This window comes from Sus scrofa, chromosome 2 (genome assembly GCF_000003025.6).
Source record: "Sus scrofa isolate TJ Tabasco breed Duroc chromosome 2, Sscrofa11.1, whole genome shotgun sequence".
NCBI classification, from domain to species: Eukaryota; Metazoa; Chordata; class Mammalia; order Artiodactyla; family Suidae; genus Sus; species Sus scrofa.
Genome location: NC_010444.4, coordinates 89,153,614 through 89,177,590, shown reverse-complemented (window position 1 = coordinate 89,177,590; position 23,977 = coordinate 89,153,614). Strand labels below are relative to the sequence as shown.

The following is a 23,977-nucleotide window of genomic DNA, read 5'->3' as shown; positions in this document are numbered from 1 at the left end:
AAAAACAAACAGGAGAGATACAGATGACATACATCTTTTGCCCTTTCACCTTTACCCTTCTTCTCTTCTGGAATTTGAATATGATGCCTGGAAGTTACACAGCCATTCTGTGATGGTGATGAAAACTGAAGATGGCTCAACAAGAAGAGAGAAAGAACCAGTTGCACCATCCCTAGGCTTCTTTTTTATGTGAAACAATATGTATTTATAGCCTGATCTGTGTAAGTCACCAGAATTGGGCCCAAAGCTATCTTCACTGATATTTAAATCTAGATCATAGTTTGCTTGCCCCAAAGTCCATAGGTCAGTTATCCCTTTTTAGGGGTATCCAAACCAGCCTTTTCTTCCTCATGCCTGCCCTGAGTCCTCTTCTCAGAATCCAGCATTCATCCTCTCTGCATCAGGGCCCAAGATCAGCTCTATGCTCAATGTGGTCAACCTCTCTTATCATAATGCACAGCAGTCTATCTCCTCATGGTCTTGAATTTCCGAATTCCCTAATAGGATTTTGGATCTACCCACTTAGACTCCTAGGAAGCAATCCTGACACTGGGTAACCCCTTATCACTGCTCCCCCTGCAGGTGGATTTGCTAAGCCATTTACCAAGTCCAAGAAAAGAATCACTGACATCTTCTAAATTTTGGAAAATTCCAACCTTTTTTGGAGTTCCCGTCATGGCTCAGTAGTTAACAAATCCAACTAGGAACCACGAGGTTTCAGGTTCGATCCCTGGCCTTGCTCAGTGGGTTAAGGATCCGGCGTTGCTGTGAGCTGTGGTGTAGGTCACAGATGCAGCTTGGATCCCTGCATTGCTGTGGCTCTGGCATAGGCCAGCGGCTATAGCTCCGATTAGACCCCTAGCCTGGGAACCTCCATATGCCACGGGTGCAGCCCTAGAAAAAAAAAAAGAAAGGCGAAAAGACAAAATTAAAAAAAAAAAATTCCAACCTTTTTTAATATCACCAATGTATAGAAGCCAATGTATAGAGGGACCTCTCAACAATGAAGGACTTAGTCTTCAAACCAAAAGTGCCACATTCAATATTCATCTGCTCAGAAATGGAGCAGATACAGAGGCCCAGCTGCTACCAGGGAAGATGGCCTGGCCCATGGAATGTGGCTTAAGGACCACATGTTGGATGTAAAACATACTTAATTGGTACCTGGTAACCTTCAAAGGCTATTAGAAAGCTCTTCTTTCATGACAACTTTTCTTCCCTCCTATCATGAGGTGTGTGGGACCTGCCTGTGGACAGGGGGGTTTGGGGGAGACCAGTCACATTCAAGTCTCAGGCTCATGGATTTTAGCATGGACTCTTTTTGTTTTTGTTTTTGTCTGTCTTTTTAGGGCCACACCCTCAGCATATGGAATTTCCCAGGCTAGGAGTCAAATTGGAGCTGCAGCTGCCGGCCTACACCTCAGGCACAGCAACACCAACACTAGATCCAAGCCATGTCTGCCACCTACACCACAGCTCTTGGCAACACCGGATCCTTAACCCACTGAGCGAGGCCAGAGATCAAACCTGTGTCCTCATGGATCCTAGTTGGATTGTTCCACTGCACCACAGTGGGAACTTCCGACTGCTTTTTTTTTTTTAATTGAAGTATCGTTGAGTCACAATGCTATGTTAATTTCTGCTGTACATAAGCATGAACTCTTAAATGGAGGTGTTAGCCCTAACTTCTGATCTTTTTAGCACATCAGGAGCATTTTTGCCTTCCCACAACAGGAAAGCAATTTTCTCCAAAGGATGAATCAGAAAACTGCTGGCAATTTGGAAATAGCAGCCTATCTCCACTTTAAGCTTCGAAGGTTTAGAAAAGGTTGGGGAAAGGCTCAGCCAGGGGTCTCCCCTCAAGCTAGGACAGTGTGCGGAAAGGGGGAGACTTGAAGACAGGAACCGGGAGGAAGAAAATAATAAGTATAGGAAGCAAAACAAGCTCTTTTTTGCTCAGTGTGACAAGAGGCACAGCACTGAAGACTGTCCTACAGCCCTTCCTATCCCAAAGAGAATCCTCACCCAAGATAATAGTCACTGCGTTTGAATCTTAAGTGAAAGTGGTCTTGAAACATGTATTTGCATCTCAAGAGCTAAAACTAAATATTTTCCTGTATCGTTGAGAAGGTCGGGGGTCCTGGGCTGGCAAGGCTGAGAGGGAGAGAGCTCCTCCTGGTCTGAACTGGGGTCAGAACAGCCCTCCTGCCACCCTCCTGAGGGGTGTCCCAGGAAGGGAGGGAAGGAAGGAGAAGGGAGGGAGAAAGGGGAGAGGGAGTGGGAAGAAGGGGGAAAGAGAGAAGAAGGAGGAAGAAGAGGGGAGGGAAAAGGAGGGGGGAAGGGGAGAGAAGGGGAGAGAAGGGGAGGAGGTGGGAGGGAAGAGGGAGGGGGAAAGGGGAGGAAGGGGGAGGGGAGAGGGGAAAGGGAGGAGGGGGAGGGCAGAAGAGGGAAAGGGGGGAAAAGGGGGAAAGGGAGGAAGGGAGAGGGGAGGAGGAGGTGGAAAGGGGAGGAAGAGGAGGAGGGAGAAGGAAAAGGGAGAGGAGAGGGGGAAGAGGGGGACGGGGAGGAGGGGAGTGGGAGGTGGAAAGGGGAGGAGGGGAAAGGGGAGGAGGAGGGGAGAGGAAGGGTGATAGGGAGGAAGGGGAAGGGACAGGAGAGGAGGGGGAGGAGGGAGAAGGAAAAGGGAGAGGAGAAGGAGGAGGGAAAGGGGAGGAGGGGGAGGGGAGAAGGAGAGGGGAAAGGAGAGGAGGGGTGAGAGGGAGGGGGAAAAGGGGAGGAAGGGAGAGGAGGGGAGAAGGGGGGAGAAGGAGGGGGATTAAAAAAAGGAAGGGAAGAACCGGCCTCACTGAAGCATACAGAAGTTCCCAGGTCAGGGACTGAACCCACAACACCACAGGAGTGACAATGCTGGATCTTTAACCACTAGGCCACCAGGGAACTCCTGTACTTTTATTTTTACATCATTAAGGTTGATAAAAAGTTATTCTCTTCTGCAATTACAATTAAGTCATCTGTGCTTTGTCTTCAAAGTTAAAAATCTTGCTTTCCAAGTAAACTGCCCCAAACTGAACAACATGAGTTTCCGGATATAAAGGGCTTATTAAGTTCCTAAAACATTACAGAAAATAGACTCAGACTAGGGCAAATAACAGTGAAATTTAAACCACTGTAGAAAAGAGTAAATCCTGCATAATTCCAAAGAGAGAGAGAAGAAGATGTCCAAACTAAAAGATCAAGAATCAGAATGGCTTCAGGTTTTCTCTCAATAGCTCTGGGAACTAGAAGACAAAGGAAGAATGCCTGCAGATTTCTGAAGAACAACCATTTCCAACTTAGAATTTTTATACCCAGAAAAATTATCAAACAAGTGTTAGAGTGGAATATAGAGACCTTTTCCGAAATGCAAGGTCTCAAAACTTACCTTCCACATACACTTTCTAGGAAGTTACTGGTATATGTACCAACAAATAGAGGAAATAAATTAAGAAAGAGGAGACACAGAACCATCCAGTAGAATCAAGCAGTCAATCACAATTTGAAAAAAGTGAGGTAAAAGGAGATTCCAAAGATCTGATGCTCTCCTTGAGAATCTGGAACAAAGACATGGACATGGCATGGGCTAGCGGCAGGGTCCCCTGACAGGGCCTTGCCCTCGCTATCAAATGTGATCTGTTCTCCATTGTTTTCTTGCAGTTCCTGACTCCCACAGAGGAGTCTGCCTTCCCTAATGTATCGCTCAGCAAGGTACCCAGGCCCAAATTGATCTGGTCTCTCATTTGCTATAGGAAAGCCCTTTGCCTCGGACATGTTGGTGGTGCCAGGATTGCAATGTTTCAGCCTCTGTCTCCCTCCCCTGCCTACCAGCCCTGGCACAGAACTCAAGTCAACAGCACTGATCCTCCAGGTGAACTGCATCTCAGGGCTTCATTGTTCACTCTTCCACCCCACCCAGTCCAGCCTCTCTCCATCCATCCAATGTGTTCCAATACCCCACTGATAGGCAGGATAGGCCGAGTAATATCTTCCCCAAAGAGGGGTTCACATCCTAATCCCTGGAATCTATGAATATGTCACAAAAGGAACTTTGCAAGATGTGATTAAACTAAGGATCTTGACATGGGCAATTATTCTGGATCATCTGAGTGGACCCAGTGTAATTGCAAAGGTCCTTATGAGAGCGAAGCAAGGGGATAAAAAGAAGCAGGCAGAGGGAAATAAAGACATGTGACCATGGAAGCAGAGCTGAGAGAGTGAGAAATTGAGGGAGTAGGGACCACCAGCCAAGGAAGGCAGGCAGCCTCTAGGAAAGGCAAGGAAATGGATTACCCCCTAGAGCCTCCGGAAGCAATCCAGCCACTTTAATTTTAGTCACACAAAACCCAACTTGGACACGACCTCCAGAACTGTAAGAAAACAAACTTGTGTTGTTTTAAGCTAAGGTTGTGGTAATTTGTCACAAGCAGCATTAAGAAACTAATAAACTAAGAGTGAACATTAAATCATTTACTTTGAAAAGCTGTTGGGCAGCATCTACAGAAGCTGAACATATACGCCTGCTTCATGATTTGCGATTCCCCTCCTAGGGATGTACCCAATGGAAATGTGTATATATATGTTCACCAAAGACATCTGCTATAATGTTCCTAGTGGCATTATTTGTAATGTCCCAAACTTGAGAATCACCCAAACGCACATCAGTGATAAAATGAATAAATTGAGGTACATTCACAAAGTGGAATACTGTATAGCAAAAGGAATGAATACGCTAAATCCATAGACAGTATGCATCACTTCAACATCATATTGAATGAAGGAAGCCAGAAACGGGGTATATACTGTACGATTCAATTGCTATAAAGTGCAAATACAAGCAAAAGTAATCCATACTGATCTAAGCCCCTCTCTGGAAGCGAGGAATATGTGTGTCTTCTGGAGAAATGGTGATATTCTGTCTCTGGATCTTAATGATGCTTCTCTTTGAGCAAAATCATTGAAATTGTGAAATGTGCAGCTATTAATATCTACTATACATTAATAAAAAACTTTTTAATGGGGGAAAGGATAACTATGCCTTCGCGCAAATTTGCCCAATCCCCTCCAATAGCCGTAAACAAGCAGGTGTGGTCAACTGGCAACCCAGATCCAGGATTCCAGCTCCTAGAGACCAGCACTAGGACTTAAATGTCCTGTGAATTGGCTTAAGAACTATTTACAAAGGGCCAGTTCTAGTGGGTTATTTTCCTAAATAAAGGAAACCTGCCCAGAGGTAAGTCCACTTTCCCCCTTTGAGGACTCAAAATTACAAACTATTATTACTATTATTATTTTACTTTTTAGGGCCAGTCCACAGCATATAGAAGTTCCTAGGCTAGGGGTCCAAACAGAGTTGCAGTTGCCGGGCTACACCACAGCCACAGCAACTCAGGATCCCAGCCGCTTCTGCGACCTATACCTCAGCTCACGGCAATGCTGGATTGGCCACCCACTGAGCAAGGCCAGGGATGGAACCCGCATCCTCATGGATCCCAAAGTATTATTATTATTATTATTATTTGGCTAGCCGGGCATGTGTAAGCTCCCAGGCCAGGGATCAAACTGGAGTCACTGCAACAACCGAAGCTGCTGCAGTGACAAGGCCATATCCTTAACCCTCTGCGCCAGAAGAGAACTCCGTAAATTACTTTTAATTGACGTCATCTGAACAACAACAACAAAAATGGTCATGGCCTTTTCTCCACCAGTCGATCCCTGATAAATGAGGTGAAACCACTGCTTCTTAATTTTGTCTCTTTTAAATCACAGTGGAGTTTAATACATAAAATATACGTTGCGGAATGTGGTTAATTAATATGTATTAATGTTCTAATAATAGTATCATAAAGTTATAAACTCATAAAAACAAAAAGAACAATTGATTCACCAACACCTCAACCTGAACTGAGACTCCGACTTTACCAAGAAAGGGTACGGACCAGGGACCCGTGGGGGACAGACACATAGCCCAGCCGGGTGGAAATGAGCTGGGAGAAGGGATACAGACATGGACGGAGCGATGTAGGGGTGACCCTCTCTTTGCAGTGGAAAGACTCAACGCCCCTGCTCTGGACCAAGTCGCCCCGGCCAAAACGCGGTGTGGGAATAGGGGCTGGGGGATACTTGTGGGGACAGAAGGCGGAGCTTCAAAGGCCAGGCTTTGACCTCCGGGGCCATAAAAGACTTTGGCCCCGCCACCCCCACCTGCAGCACAGCCGGGAGCCAGCGCGTCACTCCCAGCGGAAACGCGGCGCAGCCCCGGCGTCTGGCGAGGTGCGCGCCTCCCGGCCCCCTCTCCGACGCTTAGCCGCTCGGGGTCTGCCGCCAGCCTCTCTCCGCCAAGCGGGGGCGGGAACAGGGCGGCACCTACCGGGATCTGCGACGCTGCGATTCGAGCCCCCGAAGAGCCACCGAAGACCACAAGCTAGCCCGGACGGTGTCCTGGGGCCACCGGCGCGGAGAGTCCGAGCGGAGCAAAGGAGAAAAGAGGCGCCCCACCGACTCGGCAGCGCCTCCCAGGTCAGGGTGCGGCGCCGGCTGTGCGGGGCTGCACTTGGGGAAACTTTGGTTACCTTGTTGGCTGCCGGGAGGAGGGCGCGGAACACGCAGCCCGGGCCTGGCGACCTCCGTGCGCCCCGCCTAGTACGCTGAGGCCCTGGGAGCCAGCATTTCCCGCGCACCCTGTCACTACAGAGACCTGGCATCCACCGAGGGCCACCGGGGCGCTGGGCACTATCCAGAGACTCTGTCCCGCCTTCCCGGGCGCGCCTCACGGAGCCCACTCTGCCGCCTCTCGCAATCTCCGCCCGTTATCGGCTCCGGCTTTGCGGCGGCGCGGGCTTGGACCCCTCTGGCATGCTGGTTTCACCTCCTTCTTGGCCTTGCAGTGCGGGGTAGGTCCTGAGAGCAGCCGGCGGCTGGGAGGATCCGGGCAGGGGCCTCGCGGGCGCGAGTTAGCGCCGCAGTGGGAGCGGCGCGCTCGCGGTCGCAGGAGCGCGCTGGTCTGAGGGTCCGACTTGGGCGCGTCTCCGCAGGTGCCTCAGGCAGCCAGGTTGCGGGAGGTGCAAGCTGAGTGCGGAGGGCGGGTTGGTGCGGGCTGCGGAGCTGTTTGTAGCCACTGGTTCGACAAATGCGAGCTCCACAGGGGCAGGGAGCTGGGTCCCCGAAGCCTGTTGGGGGCGCACAGCTTGGCCCGGACTCCCCCACCCCTCACCCCGAGACCTCTTTGGGGAGAGCTGGGGTCCAGAGGTGCGCCTGCCCTAGAATGGGGACAATGGCTGCTCCCCCTCGGGAGTGCCATTTACCGAAGGAGGGCCGTGTCCTACTGGCGAGCGGCAGCGGTTCTGGGTAGAACCCCTTTCTGATGGATGGCGATCGCCTGAGCCCGCCAGCTGCCTGCTTTGGCTCAGGGACGAGGCGACAAAACGCGCACCCTCCCCCATCGGTGTACTGATGCTGTTGCCCCAGTCACCTTCCTTTGCCCTTCTCCGACAGCACCTCGAGCTTGCTCCCTCCGCGGTCTCAGGAAAAACTGAGGAAACGAGCTGGGTTCCGGAGCCAGGGGAAACAGTGAAGACGCTGCCAGAATCTCAACAGCCTGGAAACCCCATCACCTTGGTTCCCTGGGTCTTGGAGGTATAGATTTGCGTGTCTTTATGTGTGTGTGGGCTGGGAAGGGGGGTTATGAGAGAGAGATGGGGGTGCGGCTGCCCCAGAGCCCAGCCCCAGAGACCTGGGGGACAGCTGAAGTAACCAGAGGTAACCAACCTTTTTTTGGGTACGTGTGGTGAAGACAGCAAACTTTACCAGCTACTCTTCCTTCTCTGGCAGTTTCTAAATGTTTCTTACGTGTCAGAGAACACTTTTCCTGGGACAGTCAACTGCATCTTTTTTTTTCTGCTCGGCTCTGCCCCTTTCCTTGCATGGGGAGGGAACACATATTTTGCTTGTGGCAGGCAGGCTTACCTCATTCCGGGTGCAGCCGGCCCCTGCATCCTGGCCTGGGCTGCCCACTACAATTCTGGGCTTTCTGAGACCTGTCTGGGAAGGACAGGACAGCAGACCTCCTAACTGGCCTGTGCTAACTCAAGGCTGTACCCTTCTCTGGACCTGTGGGCCCCCTTTGCCCCTTTCTAGACATGGCAGGCATCGCTTTCCTTCACTCCTGCAGGAGAGTTGAGCATCAAATGACCTGGAGGTGATGATGCAGCCAGCCTGAGGCAGGGACTGATAGCTAATCAGAAGTGGGACTGGGATGAAGAATGGAGAGTTGGTTGCAGACTTTTTCCAGTGTGCACAGGAAACACCCCTATTGGGAGAGGAGCTTGGAATCTTATTAACAAGCTCTCCATGTGATTCTTACGCCCACAGAAGGTGGAGGACCATTGGTATAGGCACCTTGGCCTTCATTCTCAGAGCCTGGTAGCCCAGAACATTCAAGCTTAGTAATTCATGTTTAGGAATGGATATTTAATGAATTCCTAAGTGGCAAATATATTAGGATCTTTTAAAATCCTCACAATCATCTTCAGTAAAGTAGATATTATTCCCATTTTAGAGATGCGGAAACAGAGGCTCAGAGGAACAGTTTCTCAAGGGGTGGTAACTTAGGAGGAAACAGAGCCCATCCTTGATACATAACCTGCTGCCTCCTCTGAGCATGCTCTGGTCTGCTTGTGGGCAGCACAGACAGGGCAACCTGGGGCAAGAGTGAGGGGCTGAATTTCCAGCTTGAAGCCCATTTGTCAATTTCATCCCTCTTGTTGCCCTCTTTATTCTCCTTTGAGCCTCTTACTTCAGCTCTAAAAAGGATGCTTCCTCCCCAAAAGCTATTTATCTGGCCATGATAGCTTTTGGGGAGGAAACATCATTTTTAGAACTGAAGTAAGAGGCTCAAAGGAGAATAAAATTTCTTTCAATGAAAGGAAAACTTGGGGGCTTAGGGAGAAAAATCCATAGGAAAGGCCAAGCCTATCATCTCCAAGAGGCTTTTAAAGCACCTCAGCCCATGTGGGAAGGGCTTTGGTGGATACTACATAAATCAGGTGCTGAAAACAGAATTCTACTCTGTGGGAAGCGGGTATCCAAGAAGCAAGGAGGCTTTAGAGACAGGATGGACATAGGACTATCTAGTTAAGTCCTGGCAAACAGCTGAGTAAGAGGAGTGAGTTCTGGAGTTCTCCCACCTTTCTCTTCTTGGCTGCCTCATCTGCACAGAATGAGGTGGAAAAGGTGAGTACCGCAGCCTTCCCAGCCCCAGCAGTCCTTGCAGGGCAGGTGATCCTCTTCCTGTAAGTGTACACACACACACACACACGTATATTTGCAGTGCACAGAACCCAGTACACACACACACGTTTGCAATGCACAGAACCCACTCCAGATACTTTACAGACTCATAATCGGTGAAATATGATTAACTGCACACTGTGGAGATCTTTTTTAACAAGGAATTAAAAAACTAGACTCCAAATGGGAGAGATGTGTGGAACAAATTATTGGTATTTATGTGGCTCTGAATAGCTTTGATTTCCTTCAGTAGGAACTGACAGCTGGCTGACAGAAAACTCACCCAGGGAGAGGAGACATCAGTGAAGTATGAAATTTTGAATAATGTTTTCAGGTAACTTGCTATTTTCATTTAGAGTGGGTGTCTGGAGAGGTAAATGCAGTTGCGGTTTGAATTGCTTCATTTATCATCAGATATTTTTAATAAGGCTCACAATTTTAAGATCCAGGCCTTTTTACTTCTTTTTCATGCCTTCCAGTCCTCTGGTAGCTGGGAATTCCACCCTTCAGCCTGTAGACTCTCACTTGCTCCCATTTTCAGCATGCTGCCTCCAAGGTTGGAGCCTTCCTCATCAATCTGTTCAGACAATGAACAATGTTTTCTTGCCTAGGAGAGTGGTTGTCTATGTGGGGTGAGGTAAAGCTCTGGAGGTCCGGTTGTTCTATCCAACCGTCCTGTCCTGTTTAGCCCTGTGCCTCATTGCCACTTTGTGTCATTTGCTTAGTTCCCTCCACGTCCTAGGCTATCTGGGTCCTGTGGGTGAGCTGGTTCCCTTCTCACTGACCCATCTCCACGTGTGCTTTATGTTGCAGCCTCTGCTGTGCTAAGGCAGTTTATCACGCCATCACCCCTCTCTGTTTCCACAGCTTGTTTGAAATCAGTCAGCTGATCATAGCTCTCTTCCATTTTTCTTTGTTCTTCACATTATGTGTCTTTTTTTAAAAAATCGCTAAACCGTAATTTTAGTGGGGCCTAGGAAGTTGGAGAGAGGCACTGAAAGAGTAACTATGCCATGATGAATAACAAGCAATGTTAAAGACATTCTAATTTTAAAATAAAAAGCAGTTTATTCAGCTGTTTAATAATATCTTATAAGAGTGCTGAAATTATTGTCTTTGGAAATTATAAGGAAAATACACCTAAAGGATATCTTTTTGTATTTTACTTATTAGATTCCATTTATGTTTACAAAACATTATTTACAGATTCTAAAAACATATTGTACGGATTTCATGTTATTTAAATAGCCTGTGGATTAGAGACATGATAAAAATTGGGAGTTCCTGTTGTGGCTCGGTGGGTTACAAACCTGACTAGTGTCCATGGGCATGCAGGTTTGATCCCTGACCTCGTTCAGTTGGTTAAGGATCCGGCCTTGCCGTGAGCTGTGGTGTAGCTTGCAGACGAGGCTTGGACTGGTGTTGCTATAGCTGTGACATGGGCCAGCATCTGCAGCTCCAATTCGACCCCTAGCCTGCAAACTTCCATGTGCTGCAGGTGCAGCTCAAAAAAATAAATAAATAAAAAATAGAGACATGATAAAAATAAAAGATTGCTAAATTCCGAGATAAATTTTTTTTTTTTTGTCTTTTTGCTATTTCTTTGGGCCGCTCCTGCGGCATATGGAGGTTCCCAGGCTAGGGGTCGAATCGGAGCCGTAGCCACTGGCCTACGCCAGAGCCACAGCAACGCGCGATCCGAGCCGCGTCTGCAACCTACACCACAGCTCACGGCAATGCCAGATTGTTAACCCACTGAGCAAGGGCAGGGACCGAACCCGCAACCTCATGGTTCCTAGTCGGATTTGTTAACCACTGTGCCACGACGGGAACTCCGGAGATAAAAATTTTTAAAAGAGGAATGTAGTGGGTAGAAAGGCACAACAGGAAGGTCTTTTTTCTGAACATGGTCTAATTTCATCACCAGCCTGCAGGGGATGAGTGTTTTTTGATTGCCTTCCACAGATAAGGAACTCAAGACTCTGAGAGGCTGAGAGTTTTGACCAGAGCATAGAGCAGTTTAGCAGGAGAGATGAGATAGATGGAAATCTGAGTCTGCCTGATCCTCGAACTTTCTCCAGTTGAACTGCTATCTATTCGGAAGATGTAACTGGACTGGGAATCATTTATAAGCTAGATTAGAACAGTCTGACTGAATGTTAACACGGGAACAGCATGGGGTGCTCGGTGTGAAGACAGGACAGGAAAGTTTCTGAACTAGGATCATTGTAGGCTAGAGAAGTGCTCTTTATCCCAGGTGAGGCTTACCTCTGTGAAATGGGTCAAACTTCAATATCGGCCGTTTTGACGTGCAATGGATGAGGCAAGATAAAAGAATGGACTGAAAGAGGGTGAAGGCGCGAAGACAGGAGATTATTCCAGTACAGTACTGACTAAAGAATGGGACACTAGGAAACCTAACATGTATACACATGGAAAATAAAGTACCTGACACCTTTTTTTCTCTGAAAAAAATTAATGTTTAAACAGTTTCAAAATTGCTCTATTAAATGTGAACAATTTAAAAAGTAAGTAGCCCAGTGGGCATTCGAAGTGTTTATAATAAGCAAAGTGTAAGCCTTTGTTGTTTCTTCTTGACAGCCCTCTGGGACTCAGGGATCAGGGTCTGCTTACAGTGGCACGGCAGACCGATTTCCTAGTTGCTACCGGCTAGTGGTGCCACTGCCCAGCTCCTCAGAGGCCCTGGAGCCCACAAGACCCTCTCTTTCCACAGGACCACAGTGGGGCCATCCCAGCTGTCAATGCATTGCTGGCTGGCTCCCCTTCTTCTCCCAGAACCTCCTGATGCCAACTTTGGGAAGGAAAGTTATGACAGAAGGTGGCCAGGGTTAGTGTTAGGGAGAAAGGCCTTTACATGAGGATAGGTGAAAACGTTTGAAAGTCTTTCCAAAAGATTCTTAGAAGACTTAAAAAAAAATTGTCCCTAATACTAAAAACTATACAAAAGTATAGTGTTGAAATCTGCTATCTGGTGGCTAGCTGATTCCCATTTGAATATCTGTTTCTCAGCTTTAGTAAATCCACCCATTTGTATATGAAAAAAATGCTGAAAGAAGGTTTCTTTTGTGATTATTGTCTCATGTGAGCTCTTTTTAAATGTTTCGCATTCCCTCTGAGTTGGGAACCAGTCTGTCAACCAACCCTTAAATTCCCAAGTTCCCGAGTTATAGGTATGTCTGGCTCTGGAATAGCTTCTTTATTTGTTTATTTGCTGCAGCTGCAGCATGTAGTAGTTCCCAGGCCAGGGATCAAACCCATGTCACAGCTGTAACCAAAGCCACAGCAGTGACAGTGCTGGATCCTTAACCCACTGAACCATGAGGGAACTCCTGGATTAGCTTTTTTAGAATGTTGCCTAGGGGGGCAAAATCATGTATTTCATGTATTCATTTCCATGTCTTTACGGATGTATATATGGAATGATTATTCTTTGCTTAACATCATGATGAAACTAAAGTGGAGACAAATAAGTATATTTTTTTGTATATGGCTTATCAGGAGCTTACTGGTTGAAACTCCTTGAATGTCTAGGCATAAATACTACTGATAACGACACAAAAACCAATTTATGTTGTGAAAACTAAGACCTAATATAGCTCTTTATACATTTTGTGTGTGTGTGTGCTTTTTATTTTTATTTTTTTTATTTTTATTTTTTTTGTCTTTTTGCTATTTCTTGGGCCGCTCCCGAGGCATATGGAGGTTCCCAGGCTAGGGGTCGAATTGGAGCTGTAGCCACCGGCCTACACCAGAGCCACAGCAACACGGGATCGGAGCCGCGTCTGCAACCTACACCACAGCTCACGGCAACGCCGGATCCTTAACCCACTGAGCAAGGGCAGGGACCGAACCCACAACCTCATGGTTCCTAGTCGGATTCGTTAACCACTGCGCCACGACGGGAACTCCGTGTGTGCTTTTTAGGGCCACACTTGTGGCATATGGACATTCCCAGGCTAGGGATCAAATCAGAGCAGCAGCTGCTGGCCTGTACCACAGCCACAGCAACCTGGGACTCAAACCACCTCTTCGACTTATACTACAGCTCACTGCAATGCCAGATCCTCAACCCACTGAGCAAGGCCAGCGATCAAACTTTTCTACTCATGGATACTAGTCGGGTTTGTTACCACTGTGCCACAATGGGAAGTCCTATGAATTTTAATTATGAAATACTCTTACGTAAATGCTATGTTCTTTTTTGTATACATGTCCTATTTTATAATAGAGAATAGTAGTATCGTACAGAGGAATGTATGAAATATGTACTATTTAAAGAATAATAAGTAGTTCCTCTTATGGCTCAGTGAATTAGATTCCAACTAGTATCCATGAAGATGTGGGTTTGATACCTGGCCTGACTCAGTGGGTTAAGGATCTGGTGTTGCTGCAATCTGTGGTATAGGTCGCATATGTGGCTCAGATCCAGCGTTGTTGTGGCTGTGGTATAGGCTGGCAGCTGCAGCTCCAATTTGACTCCTAGCCTGGGAACTTCTATATTCCACAGGTGTGGCCCTTAAAAGAAAAAAGAAAATGAAAAAAAAAAAAAAAGAATAATGATAAAACGACACCTACATACATACCACCTAGGCTGAGAAACAGAGTATCATTATTTGAACCTTAAAAGCCTCTGTGTCCCTCTCAAATTTCATTGCTCTCCTTACCAAGGGGTAACTTGATCTTGACTATTGCCAAAATCATCCCCTCTGCTTTTTCTTTCCCCTCAGTTTCCTGTTTTTATTTCACCCCTATTTAAATTAGTTGTTTTAGAAAGCTGTATAGCAAGCACAAAACGAGATGAACAAAGGAAGATCAGTATCGGAGGTCCCATGGTGGCTCAGTGGAAACAAATCCAACTAGGAACCATGATGTTGCTGGTTCGATCTCTGGCCTTGCTCAGTGGGTTAAGGATCTGGCATTGCCCTAAGCTATAGTGTAGGTCACAGACATGGCTCAGATCCCATATTGCTGTGCCTGTGGTGCAGGCCAGCAGCTGTAGCTCTGATTCGACCCCTAGCCTGGGAACCTCCATATGCCGGGGGTACGGCCCTAAAAAGAAAATAAAAATCATTATTGCCTATATACGGCCAAAGTTCTCAGGAAAAGATAAGTTAAACAGTCTCTGGATCTTAGTTCAGCTCAGCATTCCTGAGCCTTTGTAGGAGTTCCTTCTGGGCAAGGTTATGAGTACGTCCTAGGAAACATGGGACGTAGCATAACAGGGCTTTGGCATGCTGCAGTGTAGACCAGTTTGGGATATCCAGAGGGAATGGGTATTGAGTCTCCTCCTAAGCTCACCATGACTTATCCCCAGATCTCAGAGCAAGTTGAAGCAGAGTATTTGACCAGGGCTGAAGGGGTGCCACTGGCTGCCTTAAAAAGCAGGGCATGGAGGGGAGAGCAGAAATGTGGTGAGGACAAAGCAAGCAGATTAAAGAACTGAGGTCAGGCTCACTTCACCTTTGTCCTCAGATAACAAGATGGTAAAATGGCACTATGATCTCAGAGATGATGTCTATGCATAGCCATTTTCCTGGCATCTCCTCTCACCATCATCCTGGGATTTTCAGTGCCTCTCTTCTACGATGATCTTCAGCCCCTGGTATCTCGTTTCTTCTTTCTTGTTCTACCATTCCATCTTGGTAGATTATATTCTTGAGAGTGACCCCAATTCTTGACTAATGGTTTGGCTAGATATAGATTTCTAAGCTGGGACTAAATTTTCCTTCAGAATTTTAAAAACATTCCTCCTTTGTCTTTCATTATTGTTGTTGATCTGCCTGAATCTACTGTAATTCTTGATCATTTAGTAGGTGACTTATCCACCCCACGCCTCACCTCCTGCTTTCAAGCTTTGGAGTCTTCTCTGTTCTTGGTGTTCTGAAAATTTACACCGTACACTATGGACAGGATCTGTCTTCATCCATTGTGCCATGTTCTAATTGGGCCCTTTCAATTTGGAAACTCATGTCCTTCAGGGCTAGAAAATTTTCTCTCCTGCTTACTTACCCCTTCCCCTACCCTACTGTCTCTTGCAGGAGCTTGTTAGTTGGATCTTGGACTTCCTGACCTAGTCCTCTACTTTTCTTGTTTTTTTTCCTTCCTATTCTTTTTGCTTGATTGTTGGAGATTTTATCAATGTTACTATCCAATCCTTCTGTTGAATTTTAGAGTGTGCATCATGTTTTTATCTTTTGAGAGCTTCTCACGGTCTTTTTTCTTTTTATTATTATTATTATTATTATTTTTTGCCTTTTCTTGGGCCACTCCCATGGCATATGGAGGTTCCCAGGCTAGGGGTCTAATTGGAGCTGTAGCTGCCGTCCTATGCCAGAGCTACAGCAACGCAGGATCATTAACCCACTGAGCAAGGCCAGGGACCGAACCCGCAACCTCGTGGTTCCTAGTCGGATTCGTTAACCACTGCGCCATGACAGGAACTCCCTCAAGGTCTTTTTTCATAGAATCTTATCCTTGATTCATGATGACAATATCCTTTTGAGGATAATATGTTTTTGAAGTTCTCATTTTCCTAATACTTGTCTTCTCCAAGTTGCATTTTTTTCTGTTTGTTCTGGTCTCTCTCTCTAATGTAAGAGGCTTTTTTTGGTTTGCATGCTCATGAATAAAGGGCTTGGATTAAAAAGCTAATGTTAAGCCTTGTGTACACAGGTAACCTTTAAGCCACACTGTAGGATGATCTGGATGGCATGTTGGGGAATCCTTGTGATCAGTACTTAGGCATTTTCTCCTTGGTAGGTCAGATTCTTGAAAGAAGAGTATAGCAACTTTCTTCTAATGGTAAAGGTATGGCTGCCATCCTTCTTGAAGCTGAGATAGGGGAGAAGGCTGGGAATCGCTTCATTCATTGATCACTAAGCACAGCATCACTTATTCTCGTTTTCTTGTCCTCAAACATGCCCAGTGTCTCTCAGTCCAGAGTCTCTTATCTCCATTTCTGGAGAATAAACCAGTGAACATCTTTTTCGGTGGGAGAGGAGCCATCTTCTATCCCTTGTGGCTTGGAGGGGTGCTCCTCACACTTTAATATGCGTGCAGGTCACCTGAGATCTAGTTGAACTGTAGGTTTTGATTCAGTAGGTCTGGGGTGGAGCTTGAGATTCTGTTTATTTAACAAGTGTCAGGTAATGCTGCTACTGCTGGTCCAAGGTAGGACCACACTTCCCATAGCAGACCCAGGGCTCTGATGCTCTAACAGCTTTTCTCCTGGCCCTCCTTGTTTCAGCTGTATTCTCCACCCCGCAGTACTAGAGCCTCCTGCCGCTGTCTCTTTCGAGGATTCCTTAGTGTGCACAGGCTTCATTCTCAGCTCTGCCGCCGATGACGCTGAAGCACAGCCTTTTCAGGTTGGCTGAGTCACTTACCACTGGCCCATCTGCTCTCTGGCTTCCAAAACGTCGCTGTCATCTTCTCTCCTTTTCCTGCTTACCTTTGTGAGTTTATGTCTTTTCTGGAATTTTTTTACTTTAGGGGGTTTCAGAGAGGGGCAAAATATTTTCCTAAAGTTTGGTGACTGTATTGGTGCAGAGCCAGCCTACTTTATGATCAATAACTGCTGTTTTAAGAGTCTAGGTCTTTGCGCAAGGAGTGTTCTCCACCCCTCTTTTCATTTTTCTGCCTGCCAGACTCTTTTACAGTCTTCAAGGCTTAGCTCAAATGACTGGCCTCTGTGAAGCCCCCTTCCATCCCGACTGTTCAAGCCTGTGTTCTCATGATTTCAACTCATAACCAGCATCTCTTTGAAACAGTTATGTACACTCCTCAGGGTTAGGGCCTGCAGCTTTGTAGGTCAGTGCCCAGCACATATTAGGAGCTTATATCTATTTAACAACTTAATTAATTTCTGTATGCATGTCTATCTTTCCCTTTTTCCTTACTTTCTTCCTGCTCTCTGCATCTCGTTTTTCTTTGAAGAAGTCATTATATTGATTATCTACTTTATTATCCAAAAGAAATTCATGTCCTGTATTCTTAATTTTAAAAGTCAACAAGTAAGAGTTCTCACTGTGGTGCAGTGGGTTAAGAATCTGAACTGCAGCAGTTCTGGTTGCTGTGGAGTTGTGGGCTCAATCCCTGGTGCTGTGCAATGAGTTAAAGTATCTGGCATTGCTGTAGCTGTGGCATAGGTTGTAGCTGCAGCTTGGATTCAGTCACTGGCCTGGGAACTTCCACATGCCATGGGTGCAGCTGAAAAAGAATAATAGTAATAAATTAATTAAATAAAATTAAATAAGTAGAATTAATACTTCTTGATTTCTAATAACTCCCAAATTAAACTAAATAAATTTAAATATTATATAAACTTTTATTTGCCTTTTCCCCCTCAGCTCTAAGGACTGTTATAAGGCTAACATTTCCTCAGCTGTCAATGAAGACCTAATTCTTATCACCTAGTGAAATTATCTTTTGAATGAGTCAGAATCTAAATTATTTAAATAAATGAAACATAAATAATTTTCAGTTTTCACAATAATAATAAAATGTATGTAAGATCTACATTTCTTTGTTTCCAGTCTGGAAAACTTCTTTTTCAGAGCAAATATACTGTTGTCAAATTTTAACCCAACAGGAGTTCCTGTTGTGGTGCAGCAGAAATGAATCTGACCAGTAACTATGAGGTTGTGGGTTGAATCCCTGGCCTCACTCAGTGGATTAAGGATCTGGTGTTGCTGAGAGCTTCGATGTAGGTCGCAGACGTTGGCTGCTGCTGTGGCTGTGGCGTAGGCTAGCAGCTACAGCTCCGATTTGACCCCTAGCCTAGGAAGCTCCATATGCCGCAGGAGCAGCCCTAAAAAAAAAATTTAACCCAACAGTATGTTGCTAACCCCATAATGTAGTCAGTGTATGATATAAATAATGAAATCAAGAGAAGTGCATAATTACATGCTCACCATTCCTATCTCAGGGTGAATTCCAGACATGGTGTCGGTTATTTTAACATCTTGTAGTCCAACTAATTTTCATACTTTAAAAGAAATATTGAAATGCTCCTCAAATTGAAAATCTAGACCTTAGTTGCATTATTTAACTGAAGAACATGTTTAAGTATTTTAATACTAAGAAGTTTTTTTATTTATTTAATTAATTTATTTATTTATTTTTTTGTCTTTTGTCTTTTTTGTTGTTGTTGTTGTTGTTGCTATTTCTTGGGCCACTCCAGCGGCATATGGAGGTTCCCAGGCTAGGGGTTGAATCGGAGCTGTAGCCACCGGCCTACGCCAGAGCCACAGCAACTCGGGATCCGAGCCGCGTCTGCAGCCTACACCACAGCTCACGGCAACGCCGGATGGTTAACCCACTGAGCAAGGGCAGGGACCGAACCCGCAACCTCATGGTTCCTAGTCGGATTCGTTAACCACTGCGCCACGACGGGAACTCCAGAAGTTTTTTTATATTAAGCTTCCTAAACATGTTCTATTTTAATGGATTCAATTGCAGTTGCACAGAATTTTGGCTTTTTTGCTTAAGTTTGCATTTTAATATTAATTTTAAAAAATAGTTTTCCTAAGTAGGAGTTCCCTTCGTGGCTCAGCGGTTAACAAACCTGACTAGGATCCATGAGGATGTGGGTTCGATCCCTGGCCTCACTCAGTGGGTTAAGGATCCTGCGTTGCTGTGAGCTGTGGTGTAGGCCACAGACACAGCTTGGATCCCACATTGCTGTGGCTGTGGCATAGGCCAGAGGCTACAGCTCTGATTTGACCCCTAGCCTGGGAAGTTCCATATGCCATGGGTGTGGCCCTAAAAAGTGGAAAAAAAAATTTTTTTTCACAAGTACAAAATAAGATTATTGATTAATTAATGTGGGATTTTGAGAAGTACCAGCTAGTGTTATATCAGAAATATTCAATGAAGATTTTGAAAGTAAATTTTAGTTTGTATTTCTCTAAGATTGTTACTATTCTAAAATTTCTATTTTTATTTTGCAATTCACTATTTTGCTCTATATTTATTAATAATATAATCTTATTTACATTTCCTTTTTCTGTATGTCATCCACAAACTGTGAATAACAACATGAATATAAACTGGCACACTGATTCTGGCTAATCCTTTGTTCTTCATCTTCCTTGATAACCAGGTATTGATTCCGACTTTTGAAGATGGATGAAGGTATAGAAATATCCAGTGATGGAAAATCCCTGATCAAAGCAGTCCATCAGAGCCGGCTTCGTCTAACAAGACTCTTGCTGGAAGGCGGTGCCTACATCAATGAGAGCAATGACCGTGGGGAAACGCCTCTAATGATTGCTTGTAAGACCAAACATGTTGATCACCAGAGTGTCAGTAAAGCCAAAATGGTTAAATACCTGTTAGAAAATAATGCTGACCCCAACATACAGGACAAATCTGGGAAAACCGCTTTGATGCATGCTTGCTTAGAAAAAGCTGGTCCTGAAGTTGTTTCTTTGCTGCTCAAGAGTGGGGCTGATCTCAGTCTGCAAGACCATTCTAGTTATTCAGCCCTGGTATATGCTATAAATTCAGAAGATAGAGAGACCCTGAAAGTTCTGCTTAGTGCTTGTAAAGCAAAAGGGAAAGAAGTCATTATCATAACGACAGCAAAATCGCCCTCTGGCAGGCACACTACCAAACAGTACTTAAATATGCCTCCTGTGGATATGGATGGGTGTCATCCCCCAGCCACCTGTGCCACTCCTTCAGAAATAGACTTAAAAACAGCCTCATCGCCACCTTCCCATTCTTCTGAAACCGAAATGACACTTTTTGGCTTTAAAGATCTGGAGGCCCCAGGAAGCAGTGATGATACAAGGGACCCAGACTCCCCTGTGAGGAAGCCTGGTATGGCCCCTAATGGGCCCAAGCTACCTCAGGCTTCACACTGGATCAAGAGTCCCCCCTTATTAATGCACCAGAATAGAGTGGCCTCCTTACAAGAGGAGCTCCAGGATATTACTCCAGAGGAAGAATTATCCTACAAAACCAATGGGCTGGCACTTTCCAAGCGATTCATCACTAGGCACCAAAGTATTGATGTCAAAGACACGGCACATTTGCTAAGAGCCTTTGATCAGGCCAGCTCAAGAAAGATGTCATATGATGAAATAAATTATCAATCATTTTTTTCAGAAGGAAATCAGCAATGCATTGAAATCCCTGTTGACCAAGACTCAGACTCTAACCAGACAATCTTTGCTTCCACCTTAAGAAATATAGTTCAAAAAAGAAACTCGGGAGCAAATCACTATAGCTCTGATTCCCAGCTCTCAGCTGGTCTGACCCCTACCACTTTAGAAGATGGCAAAGCACTTATAGGAAAGAAAAAGATACTTTCGCCATCTCCTTCCTTGTTGTCAGGGTCCAAAGAATTGTTGGAGAATATCCCCCCAGGTCCCCTAAGCAGGAGAAATCATGCACTTTTAGAAAGGCGTGGTTCAGGAGCTTTCTCTTTAGATCACAACATTACACAAACCAGACCAGGATTTCTGCCACCTTTAAATGTGAATCCTCATCCTCCTATCTCAGATATCAATGTCAACAAGATTTCCAACCTTCTTTCTTGTGGTCAGAAAGTGCTTATGCCAACAGTTCCTATGTACCCCAAAGAATTCAGAAGTAAAAAGATGTTGTTAAGGAGACAGTCATTGCAAACTGAGCAAATTAAGCAATTAGTTAATTTTTAAGAGATGGCTAGACACATTTTTGTTCAGATGTCTCTATCAGAAAAATATGGAACTAGAGAAGAAAATTCAAAATGGTAATCCTTTCAAATCTTATAATTGGCGAGCCCATAATAGTTAAAGAGTATTAAAATATACTCTGTATCACACTACTAGGCACTATGAATATACAGGTAATATATAGTTTTTGCTAAGGAAATTCTCTCAAAAATAAAGCTATTTTTCTCAAAACCTTCAATAGTAACAACCTTCATGTGGTCCACGTTTTTAATTTAAACAAAAACAGGCAAAGAAGGTTATGTATGTTGTAGGTAACTTATAAACTTGAGATTTGCCAAACATTTTATTAGGAAACACTGCATTCAAATCAATAATTTGTCAAAACATTTAAGTCAATAAATAAGATTGTGATTTTCCATGATGCCAACCACATTCAAGAAAACATTAATAGCTATAAAGTTTTATGTGATCAATAAGCCTAAGCTAACTTTGGAAAAATGTTGACCACGGGTAGGTGACAATCTACTTAAAAATTTAAAAGATCAACTGTTACAGTAGATCAGGCAGCTAATATTCATGTTGTCAGCCTAATCAGTGTCAAAAATGGCAGATCAGAGTTTTATGAGCTAGTAATAATCTATGCCAAGTGTTTGTGTAGTGTTTTTGGCTTTGCTTTGTTTTTTAATATCATCTTGTGGAATTCTTCATATCTTTTAATTCCTGTTATTGTTTTTTTGGACATAGGTTCCCAGTAACAACACAGTATGAAAGTTAGAAAGCATTTCTCATATCAAACGATTCTTATCTTTCTAATGACAACCAAAAAAAAAAAAAGTTTGGGATTTATCACAAATCAAAAATAAATGCTTGCTTTCTGTAAAAAAAAAACTGATTGTTAGATTGTCTTAGTTTATCTAATATCAAGAAAGCCAAGAGAAATTTATTTACAAAATGTACTAAATATTCAGTCAACATTAAAAATATATTTTTATTTCTTTTATGTAATTATTAAACATTTATATAATTAGAATAATAAGAATAATTTCCTTAGTGTGATATTTTAGTCATCTAGTATTTAGGACATGTGAATAACTTCTAATAAAATACATGAATACTATGCTGCTACCACAAAATATTATAAAATGGCTTTATTATCTATAATGATCTCAAAATATGGTGTTTACACAGAGTCCTCATTTCAACTTAGCAGTGTTACAACAAAAAAATAAATCAAACTATACAAAACTATACAAACTGTACAAAACCTGAGTGTATTACTTTGATGACTGTCATTTACAAGTTTATTTCTTTGCCTTCTATCAGTAGGAGATAAGATTCTAGCAATTGGCATAATGCTTTTCTCCATAATTTGACATAAGTTGTTAAGCACATAGTAACTATTTAATTTTTTGTGGCTTTTATTTGAAAAAACAACTGGAAGTTTTCCATTTAATGTTTTGAAGAATATTAATATTAATTGCCCTAGGAGTATTTTTGGATTCAGAACTTGGAATTGTACCTGATTTTTATAGGTAGCTAAACCCTTTTTGCAAGTGAGAAAAGTTCTAGGCTTTAAGAGGTAAGGATACAGTTTGGAGGAATATGTAGCTAGATTAGTACATAAACAAAATGGTATCAATAAAGATTTAAATGTCATTTTGATTATCACTGATTTTTTTTTCTTCTGCTACACCAATGGCATCTGAAAGTTCCTTGGGCCAGGGATCAAATCCATGCCACAACTGTGACCTGAGCCACAGCAGTGACAACACCAGATCCTTAACTCACTAGGCCACCAGGGAACTCCATTTTTATCTATCTCAAATACTAATGGTAAATAGTTTGAGATAATCTCAAGAGAAAGTATGCCACATATGTTACTTTTTTTTTTTTTTCTTTTTAGGGCCGCACTCATGGTATATATAGGTTCCCAGGCCAGGGGTCGAATCAGAGCTGTAGCTGCCAGCCTACACCACAGCCACAGCCACGTAGGATCTGAGCCACATCTGCGACCTATACCACAGCTCATGGCAACAATCGATCCTTAACCCACTGAGCCAGGCCAGGGATCAAACCCTGCGTCTACATGAATGCTAGTCAGATTCGTTAGCTGCTGAGCCACGACAGAAACTCCCCACGTGTTACTTTGAGTAAACAGAAAATGAGGAAAAAAAAAACTTTTGTTGCTATTCTCATCCCAACATAAGAAGAATATTTATTAGGGTTAAAACTTTCTTGGCCATATTTGGAAGAGTTTCTAGTCTTCTGTCAATCATAGGAACATTTTAAGGGCTGAGGTTTTTGAGCCTAGTTGTAAAGCTGTCCTATGGGACTTGATCCATTAAGTGGAATATATCACAAGTTCCCAATGGTAGGTCACATATTTGCAACAGGATATGCGTGCATGCGTGCGTGTGTGTGTGTGTGTGTGTGTATACCTACATATATTTAATGTAAAAGTATGATTTGACTTTAACTTAAAAGATACGACACCTCATTCATTAGTTTTACAGCTACCATTCTTAGTTACTTGTGGCTAAGATTTCCAAAGAGACTGCTGATACTGATTATGGCAAAAGTAATTTTGTGGAGAACATAGGACAACCCCAGTTGTGGAGCCAAGTATTGATTGTGCCCACCCAGTCAGTGCCCAGGGAAAGTGCTGAACACCTGCCTGGCATATTCCTTGGTGGACACGCACTCATCAGGCATCCTTTTAAAAATTTCAAAATGAGGAGTTCCCGTGGTGGCGCAGTGGTTAGCGAATCCAACTAGGAACCATGAGGTTGCGGGTTCGATCCCTGCCCTTGCTCAGTGGGTTAACGATCTGGCGTTGCCGTGAGCTGTGGTGTAGGTCACAGACGCGGCTCGGATCCTGCGTTGCTGTGGCTCTGGCGTAGGCCGGTGGCTGCAGCTCCGATTGGACCCCTAGCCTGGGAACCTCCATATGCCGCAGGAGCGGCCCAAGAAAT

At 44.4% G+C, this 23,977-nt stretch overlaps 1 protein-coding gene across 7 annotated transcripts; it reads left to right on the top strand.

The window, feature by feature from the left end:
* On the top strand, positions 6,271–22,261 carry ANKRD34B (ankyrin repeat domain 34B). Of its 7 annotated transcripts, none has more exons than XM_013994950.2 (5): positions 6,319–6,926; positions 7,528–7,668; positions 9,572–9,655; positions 16,589–16,796; positions 19,445–22,261. In XM_013994950.2, the coding sequence occupies exon 5, from the start codon at positions 19,467–19,469 to the stop codon at positions 21,006–21,008; it is 1,542 nt and encodes a 513-aa protein (XP_013850404.1). In that variant the 5' UTR covers positions 6,319–6,926; positions 7,528–7,668; positions 9,572–9,655; positions 16,589–16,796; positions 19,445–19,466; the 3' UTR covers positions 21,009–22,261. The 7 variants fall into 7 exon arrangements, 6 of the variants coding, with proteins under 6 accessions (XP_005661578.1, XP_013850404.1, XP_020940156.1 ...); XM_021084498.1 differs by having other exon boundaries at positions 6,567–6,926; positions 9,575–9,655; XM_005661521.3 differs by lacking the exon at positions 16,589–16,796 and having other exon boundaries at positions 6,271–6,926.

Bases quoted from the DNA above. Each gene is read 5' to 3' on its own strand.
- ANKRD34B (XM_005661521.3), top strand. From the start codon at position 19,467: ATGGATGAAGGTATAGAAATATCCAGTGATGGAAAATCCCTGATCAAA.